Source organism: Indicator indicator, chromosome 15, assembly GCF_027791375.1.
Source record: "Indicator indicator isolate 239-I01 chromosome 15, UM_Iind_1.1, whole genome shotgun sequence".
In the NCBI taxonomy this organism is placed as follows: domain Eukaryota; kingdom Metazoa; phylum Chordata; class Aves; order Piciformes; family Indicatoridae; genus Indicator; species Indicator indicator.
This window is the reverse complement of record NC_072024.1, coordinates 11,930,166-11,945,687: the sequence shown is the minus strand read 5'-3', so window position 1 is coordinate 11,945,687 and position 15,522 is coordinate 11,930,166. Positions and strand designations below refer to the sequence as shown.

At 39.2% G+C, this 15,522-nt stretch overlaps 1 protein-coding gene across 1 annotated transcript in view; it reads right to left on the bottom strand.

Annotated features, from left to right (window-relative positions):
* Positions 1-2,676: 2,676 nt before the first annotated feature.
* The window catches only part of UROC1 (urocanate hydratase 1), a 40,447-nt gene continuing 27,601 nt past the window's right edge, over positions 2,677-15,522 (bottom strand). The window contains exons 16-20 of the mRNA XM_054387324.1: positions 14,650-14,748; positions 12,828-12,927; positions 9,980-10,061; positions 4,766-4,865; positions 2,677-2,842 (exon numbers count right to left, since the gene is read on the bottom strand). Coding sequence (XP_054243299.1) covers positions 2,702-2,842; positions 4,766-4,865; positions 9,980-10,061; positions 12,828-12,927; positions 14,650-14,748 — 522 coding nt within the window. The 3' untranslated portion in view covers positions 2,677-2,701. The remainder of the gene's footprint in view (positions 2,843-4,765; positions 4,866-9,979; positions 10,062-12,827; positions 12,928-14,649; positions 14,749-15,522) is intronic.

The following is a 15,522-nucleotide window of genomic DNA, read 5'->3' as shown; positions in this document are numbered from 1 at the left end:
CTCTGCAAATAAGTAGAGGACATATAAAATGAGGCTCAACAGAGCTCAGAAACTGAATCTTCACACTGGGTTTGTTCATGGTTCTGTAATGCTGGAAACCACCTGCTATTTCATCCCAGGCAGTAACAGGTTACTGTTTCCCTGTGTCCTCCCAAAGGTACTGTAAGCCTCACTCAGTTCACATTTAAATGCTTCAGGCATGTAGTTAAAAGACCAAGGTAGATTTAAATGTATGCACATAACTGTATATACACTACATAATTAAAATAAACAGCAGTGAATAGTCATGACCAACTGTTCATCGGTTCACTGCCTTTCTGTAATTCATTTTGCCTTATTCCTACTACCTCTTTAATAAAGACTATAATCTGAATTTAAACTAGGAGCTCTTATGTAACACTCATACCTTCAAGTTCCATGTCTCCCTATGGGTAGTACAGAGCTGTAAGCACCCAGGGATTTGATTGGCATTACGCATGGGTATAATGCAACATTGTGTTCTCTGACCAATGAAGCTACAAAGGATGAAAATAAGGCTCCTCTTTTTTTTGGTCTCAGATAGGAAAATGAGCCTGCTGGCAGGTACCCCAGTACTAAATAACATATATAAATATTTATTCAACATTTTGTCTCTGGTAGATTTTCAATTAAGAATTACAATTAATCTATGAAGCAGCTCCACATTCCTTACCACAGAAAAGCCAGTGTATTTTCTGGTTGTTCCTCTGTACAAAAACAGTACCCTAGTGCTTTTGGGCTGTGAAGGTTAGAATGGTTTTGTACAATACCAAGATACTGATTTTGGACCCAGTTCAGTGTGGTTATTAATGATAGGTAATGCATAACATATGTCAAATCTGGCTGACAACGATGCACCTCTCCACTGCATAACTTGGCAATATGCTTGCTTTTTCTATAATATGACGCAATTCTGATCAGCTGCAGATTGCACTTCACAGAAGGTTCAGTTACAAGCAGATGCCAGACTCTCACTATTCATCTGAAAGCGTATACAGTACATGAACCAGGTAAAGAACTGATTTGTGATTCAAAATAAATGTTTCCTTTACTTGGTGCCAGAGGCAGAGTGGCAGAGTATGCTTACCTGGCAAGTACCATGGGGTTTAACAGTTGTGTAGTTTGACACTCCACATTCCTGAGGGCTGCAGCTCATCTGCAGCAACCAATGCAGGTTTAGCTGTGTAATCCCTTTCCCTTCCAAGGGGTAATGGATACAATGCCAAAGGGATTGAGTGACAGGGCAGATCAAATCCAATACCATGAGTGCACTAGGGGAATGTTGTGCAACTGAGCGCACTGTGTTCATGTCTGGATGAGGCCCATGGGCAAGGCCATGCTTAGCATGAGCCATGATCATTAAGATTTATTTTTGTACACACAGGCATATATAGAAGCATATGCAAAATATGTTTGTATCTGACTGTGGATAGAGGCTTCAAAGTAAGGCTCCATTTTTGGTTCAGTGTCATGGCTAATTAAAATACTTCAGTGAGCTGTTGTTAAGACAAATGTAATAGTAGGTTCAGATGCAAAATAGGAATTATTTCAGTTGCATCTAAGCATACTGGGCTCTGTGCCTTCCTAACTTTTCTGGGCATAAAGGAGACTAAATAGATCTTTCTATCAATCAGCTTCTGTGTGAAGAAAGCCCACACTGTCCTGGCTTTGGTGCTTTAGTTTGTTTCATGTAAGTTGTATATTATTTCAAAATTAAAATCTACATGGTTACTTTGTATAGTGCTTTAGTACTCACACCATTCATATCCAAATGGGTGAGTAGTCCATGTTTTTCCATTAAAAAGCAGCAACGAACACTAAGGATTTTCTGGAGGTTTCCATCCATTTAGCAGCTGCTCAAGTGCAAGAACAATCTTCATTATGAGACAGCAAAGCACACTCAACATTAGATTCAGCAGAATTTGGCTCACACAAGTTGTTCCATATTTCCCATCCCTTCTGTAAGATATTTGGAAATTTGGATATTTGGTCTAGTACTGCCCTCAAGGTTTTCCACCCACTTACCTGGCACTGCATTCTGTTCCTGATTATGGTGAAAGTTTTGGGTGAACATTTCAGGGAAAAGCCCATACAGGCTGGCTGTGATCAACCAGTTACAAGTTTTCTGTTGCTTTCTACTGCGATCACCAAATGCTTTTATGGCAATATAGAAGAACTCAAGTTTAGAACATGTGCTATCAGTACATCCACCACCAGCTGAAGAGTGAATTTGTTTACACATCTACATGTTTGACTACTGGATTTCATGGCTCTTTGCTGACAGCAGCAGACTGAACTAGAATGAAGGGTTCCAATTTCCATTCCACATTTGATTTACCAGACTTAAGAGTCTCCTTAATGTATGAATTATCAGGAATAAGTGGATTTTTTTTTTCCCATTCAGTTCTCATGGACAAAATTCCACATACTTGCCTTGTAATTAGTAGTTTCTTATTGTAAACATTGTTTTGTTTGTGAAAAGCCTATTCCTGATATCAGTGTATCAGCCCAAACATCCAGTTTTCTCCATTAACAAGTCAGAGGGGGGAAAAAAAAAAAAACAAACCCTCACATGGAACAGATATTTGCAAGGCTTTTATCATGTGACCAGAGAGCAAAATAGGATATCAAGGAAGCAACTTCAAATGTATCTGCAAGGACAACATTGCAGTTTGGAATACCACTACTGCTTCACAGCTTGCTCCAAGATGTTCTCGTCCACCACCTTGTGAGGGAGGGTCACCTTCAATGCCTCATTCTCTTTCATTGCTCGGCAGATCGTTTCGTAAGCATAGTCATTACCCGACCAGCAGCGTCTGGCGACCTGTCAGACAAGGCAATCAATGGGTGTAAAAATCCTGTGTTTCTCTTGTCACATCCATCTTACACAACATCTGTGCAAGCACTGGCACACAATTTCACGACAATAAATCTTTCAACCCTCTGCCAGTTACTAGTTTACTTTGTTTTTATGCATAGCATTTGGATAGACTTGGTACATTTTCATGCAGAAGCATAACATTGTAGAGCCAGGCACCTTACAAAATGTACAAATCTCTTCCTAGAAATGCCTGTGCACTCTATCCCAGTTCTGTAAGACCAGCACTTGCTTTAGCTAACAGTATCATTTCAGCACTTGATGCTTTTGTACTGGGATAAATATTTAAAAACTAAAATGTCACTCAATGCATTTTCAAACTATGAAATCAAGAAGCCAAATTCTCTGCCAACATGTAAGGATGACACTCAGCTAGGAAACTGCTAAACCTCTCTTCCAACAGCAAAGCGTTCCGTTTTTATCTGTTTATAAGCAGCATTCCCCAGATGAAAAAAAGTCAAGATTTGGCACAAAGGAAATAAGGCCTTTCCTCTATTTAATGCCTTACAAATCTCTATTATGAATTGCAAATCCATGTCTGAAATATTCACACTCAAACAGCACAAGACAGAAAATACTCAGCTTTTAATTCAGGAAAATATTTAAGCATATGATTAATGTAAGGCTAATCAGCTCCCAGGATCATAGCAATAACAACCAGAAATGACCTTTCAGGTTAACAGCTCAATTTCCCTGCCACTCACCTTTGATTATTCCTATATACATTCCAGTTTCTTTTCAGTCTTGTATTTAATGTGAATAGCATTCTCAAATTGTCCCTTTTCAACATGTGTGGGGAAGAATGGGACTTTTGCTTGCAATAAATCAGAGCAGCAAAAGATTTATTGCATTGTTTTTAACAGGCTGTCCCTGATGCACAGTTCTTAAGGGTATGACTTCATTAATCTGCAAATTAATATAATTGTCCTCCTCCTTCTCCCTTAATAGTTTACCACTGTGTTATTTCAGATCTGGGAACAAAGAATATGTGCAAATTGTTCCTCTTCTACCCTCCGTTATGCCAGGCCTCATGGGGGGAAAAAATACTAAAAATTAATGTTTAGGCCTAAGGCAAGAATGAATTCTGCAGTTCTCTTGAGAAGTAAAATAGAACGGATTGTGGCAGCACTGGCAAGGAGTCTTTGTGAGATTCCATGACTGAAATTCAACAAGTCTTGTCCTCTTATAGAGCTGTGCATCGTTATGTCCTGTTGATTTGGTTCCCTTCAAGTACTGAATCAAAACCACTTCAGAGATGGGATCCTATTCTAAACACAGACAGGATCTATCTGGACGCTACCGGAATGCAAAACCTCTAACAGTAACAAGGACTGGACAAGATGGCACTTAAATGACAAGCCTTTTGAGTTGTCTTGTCTGTTCCTAAAATTCATACAGAGTATTATGTAGGCAAATTACAACAACATGTCTAATGAAATTATAACAAGCATGCTTCCCTTTCTGCTTAAAAAGTGACAAAACACACAGATCTTCGGAAATTATTGGTCTCTAGTATGTTGTAAAGTCAGAAGCAGTGGTTCCAAGAATCATTCAGCCTCATTTATTGACTTAAAGTCCTTTGAAGTTGACTGGAGAAAAAAAACAACCAAATAAAACAACTCATTGAGTCTAGTGGAACCAGGCTCATAACCACCCATATTAGAAGCAGTGAAGAGAATGAGTCACTTAGCCCATTAGGACTATTCCTGGGATACAAAAAAACAGATCCCAAAAACTCCTGCCTGTGCTCATACTCCTCATTTAGTTAAACGAAAAAAGTAGGAGCACTGGAACCCAAGTACCTAAGTAAACATAGTCTTGGAGGCAGGATAATATTAAAGTGAACAGATATAATGATTTTTTTCTTACTCCATTGGAAACATCCCAGCTGAGCATCATCTTAGCCCGTTCTTCAGCCTCCTTGGACCCATCCAAAACCAGGCCAAATCCTCCATTGATCACTTCACCCCTAAAAAATTATAAATTGAAGAGAATAAAATCAAAATAATTCGAAGTAATCCCTCAAAAATCAGTAGTTAATTTGTTCAGTTTCACTGCAGGAGGAAGAATGAGAACATAGAAATGGTGCTGAAGAAGTGACATTATCAATGACCTTTATACTCGCAAGAAAACATTTTTAAACAGGAAATTTAGCAGAGTAAATGCCCTAGTTTCTTGGCCTGCAGAAAACCTATTCCACCCTTCTTGTAATGCCCAGCTGGCAGTCAGTATCTGCTCCAAGCAGGAGTGTCAAAAACTAAGCTTCTGCTGTAGCTCTTGAACATTGCAGTCTGTACTGGTTCTAAAAACAAGTAAAGAAAGGTTAGAACTTCTGAGAGAGAGTTCTGGAGAGTTACCTATCTCTGTGTATTTCTAAAGGTTAAGCTGATTGTCTTTGCCACACTGCAGCCTGACATATACATATGATCGTGAGGAGGACTATCTGAAGCAGACAGATGGATCTACTTATACTCTCTCGGGGTAAATAAAAGAGCATAAGTATTTTATTAAAAAAACATTAGCCACTACTTAATGCACATCTGCCTCAATCATTTCAAACCCAGTCATTCGTTTTGTGTGAGAAACGTAGATGTTTAAAGACATCAGTGCCAACTTTTCAAGAAGCAGACTTACTGCTGTTCTTCTTCTGCCAATATGTTAAAACTAACAGATTATACTTGGGAGAAATACCAGGCTGGTTTTAAAAGGACAGGGAAAACACACAGAGCAAAACATCATGTCTGGCTTCAGTCTGGCCTGTTCAAGTTTCTGTTTCATTGCATTTGGTAAATATTAGTGAATGAAGTTGGGTAATTATCCTTTGCTGCAAACCTGGGAGAGAACTTGCATCATAGCTCTGCATCAGCAATACCTGAGGGTCAGGGCACAACATACAACAACACATGGTATGAGAGACTACTAAGGGACACCTTGGAGCCAGGATTTTTCCATCTGTTTTATAATAAGTCACAACATTTACTTATAATAATATCAGACATACTCATATCAGACAGAAGCTAGGCGTCTTCCAGTTCAGGAAGGAATCATTTCTTATTGTATTATATTTTCCAGTAGTAACCTAAGCTTCTGAGAAAATGGGGAAATGATCTTACAGTGGGGCCTTCACAGACCTCAAGTCTGCTTCCTGAAACTAGACATTTTCTTATTTACAATTTAATTGTCATTACTTACACAATTGATTCTCTTTCACTAGTTATATACTACCTGTGTGCTAAGTAGAACCACATCACAGAGCTGAGGGATGAGAACTTAGAGCTCCAGACCTCACCACCACAGTAACCATTCTGTGAATTCTCTCCACTTTACCATTATTAACTATATCATTATTACAAATATATTTTCTGCTGAAAGGCACAGTTTTCTCAAAACTGACAGTTCTCACAGCAGAATGTCAGTGAATGCATCAGTTTATGTTTAGCAGGAAAATTTGAAACAGTCACGTTTCAACTGAGCTATTTGAGTATTTTTTAGCTCTGAATCTTAAAAATAAAATGTTCTTTTTGATTGACCCTGTCAACACTTTTCAGTCTGGAATTTAATTCCCAGGGTCTTTTTACTGTGTAAAAGCTTTTGTTAGTTCTCCTCTTATTTTCATTTTGCAATGAAAACAAACATCCAAACCTACATTTCTTGCTCATGATGTTACTGTCTTCTCCAAAAGAAGGGATTGGACTGAATGACAACATCACAAATGTAATTGTATCAAGACCAGGGCTAGCTATCTCACCATACTCTGCTGTTGCTGTGTAGAGAGACCAAATTAGCACTATTCTTTACTGTCCAAGTACCAAGCTTGGACACTTAGGAACGTCAGTGATGCCATTGCCACACAATTAGGATCACAGAACAAGCACACCTCAAGACAGCCTATTGCCACTATCAGACAATAAAAAAGTCAGATCTCTGGAGCAGTGCTCTACACAGATATTCCATACAGGAAGGTATTCTTTCAGTGACAAAGATCCCTTCTGTGCCCAGCATCCCAAAGAACATTCTTTGAAGCTCTGGTATGAGCAGTAAGTGTCTCATCTCACTTGCAGACCATAAATTTAGAGTCTCTCCATCGATTTCCATGGGGTTACTCCAGTGTAAATCAGAATCACTCATCAGAATCTGTCCTACTGTCTAAAAATCACTCATAAATTAAATGTCAGTGTTTGGTAAGGATGAATTTTCTAGGAAACCCTCTCCTATTTAAAGAGGAGCTCTCTGCCTTCATTAGCATTGGGTCACATTTTCAAGTAATTAAAGAAACATGTGGCATTTTGACCTAAGCTACCTCCTATAATTTCCAGATGTCTCCTCCTAAGGAGATCAAAGAAAACAAGGCCTCTCTCACAATCAAGATGTCACACTGTCAGCAATGCAATTTAATTCTTAAATTGCTACTGCCTTTGGTACTACAGGTTACTCAGGCTCCACGTTAATATGTCCTGCAAATAAACTGGCAGCAAGACATTAATAACGTTCACTTGCTCTAATTATAGTCAAAACTATGTTAAGTCTTAAGTCTCTCAAATAGCACATGTGATGCAGATTCCAGCTAAATAAATATTAATCCTGCTTTTTCTGTTTGTCCCACAAGGCTACAGCACAGAAAAATCAAAGCAGGTAAAAGGCCCTTCCCTGGTCTCACAGGGAAGGCAGGGCAGATATGTCAGCAATTCCAGGCAAGTCCAGCCTCTGCAGGGAGGACTGATAGCTGAACACAGTGTGACTGCCACTTCTGAACTCTCTGAACAGACACTTGCTAATGACAAATTGATTTCTCTCTTCTCATATGCATATTTTTCTAAATAAATATAAGCTTCCACATGGACTTTCACATTTCCAAATCAGCTGATGGCAAGATTTTATCAGGCACGTGAAGATTTCTTTATGGCAAAGCTGAATTTTTAGCTCTCTAGAGAAAAACAGGGTCCTAAAATCTAAAGGCATCTATCTTTTCCAGGCAAAGAAAGTAATTTTTTATGGTTCTGGGGGTTTTGCTGCTTTTATCACCTTTAAATTACTCCACTCTTTTTCCTTAGAAGGCAAAGGGGTGCAGCCCTTCATCTAGCCAGGGTGGTGCCATGATTAGTTAAGCCAAGCAGAACCACCTGTCCTGCCATGACTTTCAGAGGCTCCCAGACCAGGGCATCTAATGACATGACATTGTTACCACATCTGAGTCTCAGCATGGTGGCTTATTAAGGTCCCTATAGAGACAGGCCTAATTTTCAGGCTCTACATTCTACACTGAAGCACAGTAATTTAGTCACAGAGGGTATGACTGCACCTAAGAACAAGGTAAGCAAATACTGTTCCACAATGACAAGCCCCTAAGCAGCCATAGGATATATCAAAAAGCATAATCAAGCCATTTTCCCATCAATATTTTGATTTCAGTGAATAGCCACATGCTGATTTTCTGGTGCATTACATAGATGACAGTGCCTTTGCTATGCCTTGGGCAAGAGCTTGTTTCTAATGATGTTAACTCCACCTAAGTAAGAGTGTAACTAAAATTGCAGTATGGTCAGTAACAGTTTTCAAGAAGTAAGGGCAGTCTCACCCTTCAGCCAAACCCTCTCTAAATTGCTCAAGCTAGAAATGTGCAGGAGGGATTTGCTTTATAGAGGGCAGAGAGTTAGGGAATATGATTCACAGAAAATTCATGGCATAAGCAATTGCTTTAGCAATTCTAATCATTACAATAAAAAACGTTCCAAACATTTTCCACAACATATAGTGGAAAGTTCCTTTCTTTGCTTATATGTCACAAGGAGGTATTTTAAAAGGTTAAGCTCAGCTAAGGTAATTCAGATGGATCTAGTCTGCTGCAATCTTTGGAGTCTGAGATGATCAGTGCAAGAAGATATTCTGGTATATATTTTCCAGAGTTACAGAAGCTGTGAGTAAAATCTTGACCGTGGAGGTTGTTACCACTGCAATTAGTAAAGGCAAATTTTCACTTCATGTGTCTAAGCCCTCAAAAAGCTTTCTTGCCCCATTGTTCAGTTTTGCTTGTATACTTTCTATTCAGTAGTTACTTCAGTTAAATCAAGGGAAAGGGGCTTGAAAGGATATTTTCTAGATTCAGCTAATATGGATGAGTAACAATTAAGTATCACCAAATGTCTCTGAAGTTAACATCTGCTACAAGTTTTTTGGCTGCTGTTGTTGGCATATTGCACAGCTGGATGGAACAGGGAAACGGGAGGATTTGCTATAGCATTTAATAGAGGTTTGTACACCTCTTGAATAGCAACACCACCAAATGAAGACGTGACTGTAAATGGGAGAGGCTTTGGTGGACTGTGTTGGAAAGAGCAAACCAGAACTAAAGACTGCAGTGTAGCCAGGCTTTCCTTTTCCATATGCCTCTACCAATCCAGAGCAACCTTTTAGTAGCATATGAAGGAGAATGTTTTTCCTCTCCATATGTAATATTTATTTAATTCAGCTTCTCAGTTTAAGCATTTCTCTTAGTTCTGCATTTTATGGGAAAGAGATATTTAATCCAGTCCTTGGCTGTGGTTTTTTACCTTACCAGGCATGATCAAGGAGAGAAAGACTGGGAGGGTTGCTGGCACCTGAGCTGTTTTGTATCAATAACCCCTCATTGCACTTCAGCACATGAACGTTTATATCAGGGTCCTAAGGTCACAGATTTAAATACAGTTTAAGGGGAAACTTAAACATAATCCATCCACTAACACTCTGGCTCTGCACATGTGAAGATGACTTTGGAAGCAGGATCTGTTCAAAAAGACTATGGCAGACTGTCCCTTTTTGGCAAAATAAAGTCTTCAAACCATGCTGTGGCTAGTGTCCAAAACACTTTTTCTAGACATATGGGCATTAATTTTAAAAGCCTCATACACCACCACACTTCACCTTATAATACAGCCTTTCAGCCCTTGTTTCCAAACCCATCCTTCCATGATCGCAGCATTGTAGTGCTCCAGTAACACAAACATCTTTCCTGCAGTTCCCCCTTCCTATCTGTCCCCCTGCCATGCACACAAAAGTAGTAACAGAATTCAGAGTCCAGCATTAGAAACATAAATATGTTCTTACCAGCCAACTCCACCACCGTTGTGCAATGCAACCCATGTTGCTCCTCTGAATGCATCTCCTACAAAGTTCTGTACTGCCATGTCTAGGAGGAGAAGAAAGATATTATGGATGTGATATGTTGCATTCATTTTTCTGTTGTGCTGCTCACTGCTTTCACTGCCATCTTGATTACAGGTGTTTGAAGGCAGTTTTGGAGGCAGGTTTCACTCCAGCTTCTGCAGAGTTAATTCAGCCCTGTGTACAAATCTAGCCTAGAGCTCAGGAGTTACATTCTGGGAACAAAGTTGGGATATTGGCCCAGATTCTCTGGATATGGGGGAATTGTACCCTGAACACAAATTGCTGACATCACACAAGAGGTTTCTTTTATTTAAAAAGCAAACAACAAAAAAAATCAACAAAACAAAGGGGGGGAAAAAAGCCAAAAAAGAAGAAAAATATTTTAGCAAACAAACTTAATTTGGCTAATATCAAATGTATGATTTTCACTCAAATGTTCACATAAATTTTGTATATTCACTACAATTTGTGCTAAAGTAGATACCCATAGTAGTTCAAAGTTTTACAGAGGGTAACAAGGTAAAATTTACTGAAAGTATTTGTCCAGATTTAGTTCAGGGTAGATTTAATAAAAGAACAGCAAATTATCTAACAGGAAAAAAACCCCAACAAAGCAAAACAAACAAACAAACAAACAATCAATCCCAAACCCCCAAACCAAAAAACACCACACACGCACAACCCCCCCACAAAAACAAACAAAAAAAAAACCAAAAAAACAAACCAAAACCCCACCCCAAAACCAAGAAGTAATATCCCCACCACCTACATTAGCAGACCCACAGTCTGATGGAAAAATGAGTTTACTTGAGCACTAATTTATGTTAAACCCTGTCAAAAGCCCCATTATGGCTGCTTTTCTCTGGCATTATGTCACTTTAATAACCAAATTATCATAATTACAGTGCTGTCAAGAGGGAATGGGAGAGATCAAAATCTCCATATTCTAAAATGTACAGATTTCTTCCACAACCACTAGTGTGATAAGAGTGGAGGATGTACAAGGAGCATAGCAAGTGGACTAACAATGTGTTTATGTGCTGCTACTTGGCTTTGATAAAGGTCACCAGCTGCAAATGCCTGTGATGAAATACACTTTGCAGAGCAGCTATGACCCATGTTTGCCAAGGATCAGACTGAGGTACTTCCTGTAAAACAAAGGAAGACAGGTAAACAGTCTGGAAAATTCCTGTGTGCTAGAGAGGAGCCAATTTCACCTGAACCAGCTCAAATGTGATGTTAAAACAACAGCAAAGAAGGAAGAAAGGAATACCTAAGATGTTGTCTATTGCCTTCAGAGGCTCACCTGGTAAAAAAAGAATTAGGCTTGGTTTTAAAGCCCAGTGAAATCAGTGGTCAGCAACCTTTAGATAAGCCCTTGGAGAAGGCAAATGGTTCATTTAAACCACAAATGGAAAAAAAAAAAAAAAACAAAAAAAACAAACCACCAACCCCCACACAGTACGACGTGCAATGGTGTTTTAGCAATCCTTGTTTCTATTGCCCTCTTTGAGAGCTTTGCCTGAAGTTTACTTATGTTGCTAAGCCTGTTGCTGGAGACCTCACCTTGGGTTGCTAATTCTCTGTGCAGCTGCACCATTTTATCACAGCTTGTCAGAACCAAGCATTATTTGAGGCCTCTCCATCTGGCCTATTAGAACTAGCCAGTATTCTCAAAAACTGTTGAAGGGGTTCTGACAGGCACAGCTAAAACCCTCATTTCATCAGGAAATCCAGTTAAGATAGCAGGGAACTTTTCTCCTTAAAATTGGGCCATAATTTGGCTGTATTATGAATTCTCATAATGGAAGTAATTCAATATGCTCAGCTACCTCTGTCATAATTTCTCCTTCTACAGCAGCTTGTTTCCTCTAATCTTGTGGCACTTTATGACTGTCAGTCATGTGGAAACACTACTGGGCTAAAGCCATTATCCTGATTTCCACTTTATGGATGGAAAATTGAGGAAGATTAGGTTAAAAATTACTCAGTACTTTACTTGGGTCTTTTTTTCAGGTCTCAAATCTGATATTTCTTGGGTTTATTTTTCTAAGGCATCATTTCACAAACTTAAAAGCAGAGCCTGGCTTACTCAGGTCAGATGTGCAGAATTAAATGTTCTTTTTGTATAGCAAACCTACATGATTTGCCCACAGTCACACTAAGCAAGCAACAAGCTTAGAGTCTAACCCAGGAAACCTGACTCCCATCCTTATACTTTTACTGTCAAAGTATGTTCCCTTATGACCAGAAAAGTTCCTTCCAGAAACTCCAGACTGGGGTTTTTGAGTCCTCTTGCAACGAAATGAACACAGCTGTGAATCTTTTTTCTTTAAGCAAAATACTGTTACAGACATGATTTTGATCTTGTGGGTCCCAAGGAAATATCACAGGATCACAGGATGTCAGGGGTTGGAAGGGACCTCCAGAGATGATCGAGTCCAACTTCCATCTGCTCAGATCACCTCTTTGAAACACTGAGGTGCAAAATAAAAATCAAACAGAAGATCCAGTCCTCTGAGATAAACTGCTCTCCGTTTAAGTTCAGGCAAATCTGGTGCATCTTCATTGAATTTTTAGCATTGTTCCAGACCTCTCCTATTTAACTAGCTCCACATTCATGTCTGTATCATTATTAAATCTCACAAAGCTCCTCAGGAAATGTGATTAATAAGGATTAAAGAGTTAAACAAAACCAATTTTAAATATGTTGTGTAAAAACCCACTTTCTCTTTTAAAGCAATTTCCTTGGTTGCCTGGACAGATAAGTTTCAGCTGCTCTGCTGACCTGCACAAAAGGCTGATCCATCATAGATGTTTGATGTTTCTCTGTAAGGACTGTCGGTCCCACTCACATCATGGTGATCTCGACTGAGGACTACTGGAGCCTGTGTAAAGCCAAGGACAAGAAAATGGAATCCTTTATGGACTATTAATGCTACCAGGGATTATCATTGACTGAATTCATGTTTGTTACTTCAAACCTCAGCTTTCTCCACTCTCCTAAACCCCCTAAAACACCTTCTCTGTCTGATATTATTTGTTATAAAATAGTTATTGACATACTGCTCACAAAAGCCATCATCTTTTTGTAACTAAGCACAAGAGCTTATTTGTATGCCAATATCATCAGCAGAGGAGGGAAAGGAGAAAAGGGGGACCAGTACCATTTAATCTGAAAAGGGGGACCAGTACCATTTAATCTGAAAAGGGGGACCAGTACCATTTAATCTGAGCTTTTCTTTGCAAGAATCTTTATTCAAAAAATAGTTCTTAGTTTTAATTTTCAATAGTAAGAATTTTTACACTTTTTCATTCATTTGAAAAGTCTTCAAGACTAAAAATAAATTAGCAATTAAAAAAAAAAATCAGTGATTTCACACAGCTCAAACAAGCCCATTCTTGATCTGGAATTTAATTGACAGTGTGAATCTAGAATAGCATGTAGGTATTCATTATCATTTGCCATGCACAGTGTGATCTGGAATGAGATGGCTCTGGTTTATGCTGGCAGTGAATAAGAAAATCGTTGAAAACAGATATGAGCACCCAGCTTATGAGAAGGGAATGGAGACTTGCAGAAATGGAAGAGAAAAAAAAAAAAAAAAAAAGAGGTTGTCACAAAATCTGAAGGGCCTGAGAGGGTGACCTTGTCAGTCATAGCTCTAAGGGAGTGCTCTGTCTGGTCAGGTTTATTTTAGAAGATTAACTTGCAGTGACATTGATTTTGAATCCTGAGAAGGTCAACAGCATTTGAAATATTTTAGCAAACATTTTCTGAGTAACAAAACCCAGGACATTCCCAGCTAGAATCCATTATAAGTTTTGCTTGCCCCTTTATAGAGGGTAATTCAACTATAAAGGAGTTGGAGATGAATGAGTGGCAATGCTTTGGTTTGATGCTGCAGTACACACAACAAGCAAATTGTATAATTCCTGAGTGGTTCCTTCAGGATTTTGGTCCCCCAGGATGTCACATTGTATACTTACCTACAATAGTCAGAAAGAACTTTAAAAATCCCTATACAATCTCACCCATAGTATGTACTTTTACCATCACCACATATGGTCAGTGAGATTTTAATCAGATGAGTAAGAAATGACTCATTATGCGCTAGAGTGACAGCATCAAGCCTAATTATTTTCTTCGTTCACATAGGCAGTGCAAGGGAAAATTAATTGCAGGGCTGGCTGTAGTCATAGCTGAAAATGAGGGACAGAAGCACTGGACAGTGGCACAGTCTCTTGTTGCATTTCATTTTGGGGCTAAGGAGTTGAAGTCTCTCTGCCTTGTGTTTTCAGCAAATTACAGCACGATACATTGTGCTTGCAGGTGCCCAGATAGAAAACAAGGCAGACTCCTTACGTGAAATAAAAGGTAGCATATTTCAGAGCGTTTCTAAACCCATCTCTCTTCTATTGCATAGAGCAATACTGATGACAGGCAAAGAGGAGGACTAAACTCTAGATATATGCTAAAGAATACTGGTCCCATGTAAATGGCAGGCAGTTCTGCTCTCGCTGGCTGAATCTTTCTCCTTTCCCACCTGCCACTGCAGTCTGAGATGTTAAACAGTTTACCAGACTATATCGAGACATAAAAGACAAACCTTAATCTTTCCTTCGGAAATTGCTCTATTGATAGCCACAGCTATAGACACACGACCCCTCTGATCAGAATATAAGATTCTAGCTTGAGAGCCAACAACCTGGAAAATAAAAATGCCAGAGCAGTGAGTTCTCTGTGCAACTGGCTTATCTTCAGGTCCCAGATAAATGGAGTCACAGGATCGACCCCTTTCTGCAGGAGAAAGTGTAGATTATTTCTTCACCAACATCCAGCTTCCAGAAAAAGAAGAAAAAAAAAAAAGATATTAAAGTCCCTTTTTGAACTGAGTTTTATCTCCATTCCCACAATCAGTGAGATGTATTTCTGCATTCAGCTGCTACTGTCCGATATATCCCACTTTTTAAATGAACCTGATTGCTAGGGTATAATCCTCCTATCAACAAATCCCTTATCAACACAGAGAAGCAGAGATTTAGAACTGGCAATGATGGGGTGAAAGGGAAGAGAAATACAGAGACAAAAATGGAAAAGAACATCTGTCCTGCACAGCTATGCTCCTTCTCAGCTTTTACCCCACAAACCAGTCTGGTTTCCAGATGAGGACAGCACATGTGAGCCCTGCAGCATTACCAGAGCTTCACAGTGAGAGCCTGCCCAAAAAGAAAAACAAAGGATGCCTCACTGGCATGCTGCTTCCCACAGGATGGCAGTTCTTTGGCTTTATCACCTGTTTTGAAAAGGGCACTGAGAACTGAAGGCATGAATAGGTTGGGCCAAAGCAATACCAAGAAGGATGTTTTGAATAGTGCTCTGAAAGAAAAATAGTTACGGATGAGGTGGAGGGTGAATTGTTATCTTGTTTCACTCCTGATATACAACTAGATATCACAGGATTATCTGAACATTCTAGATG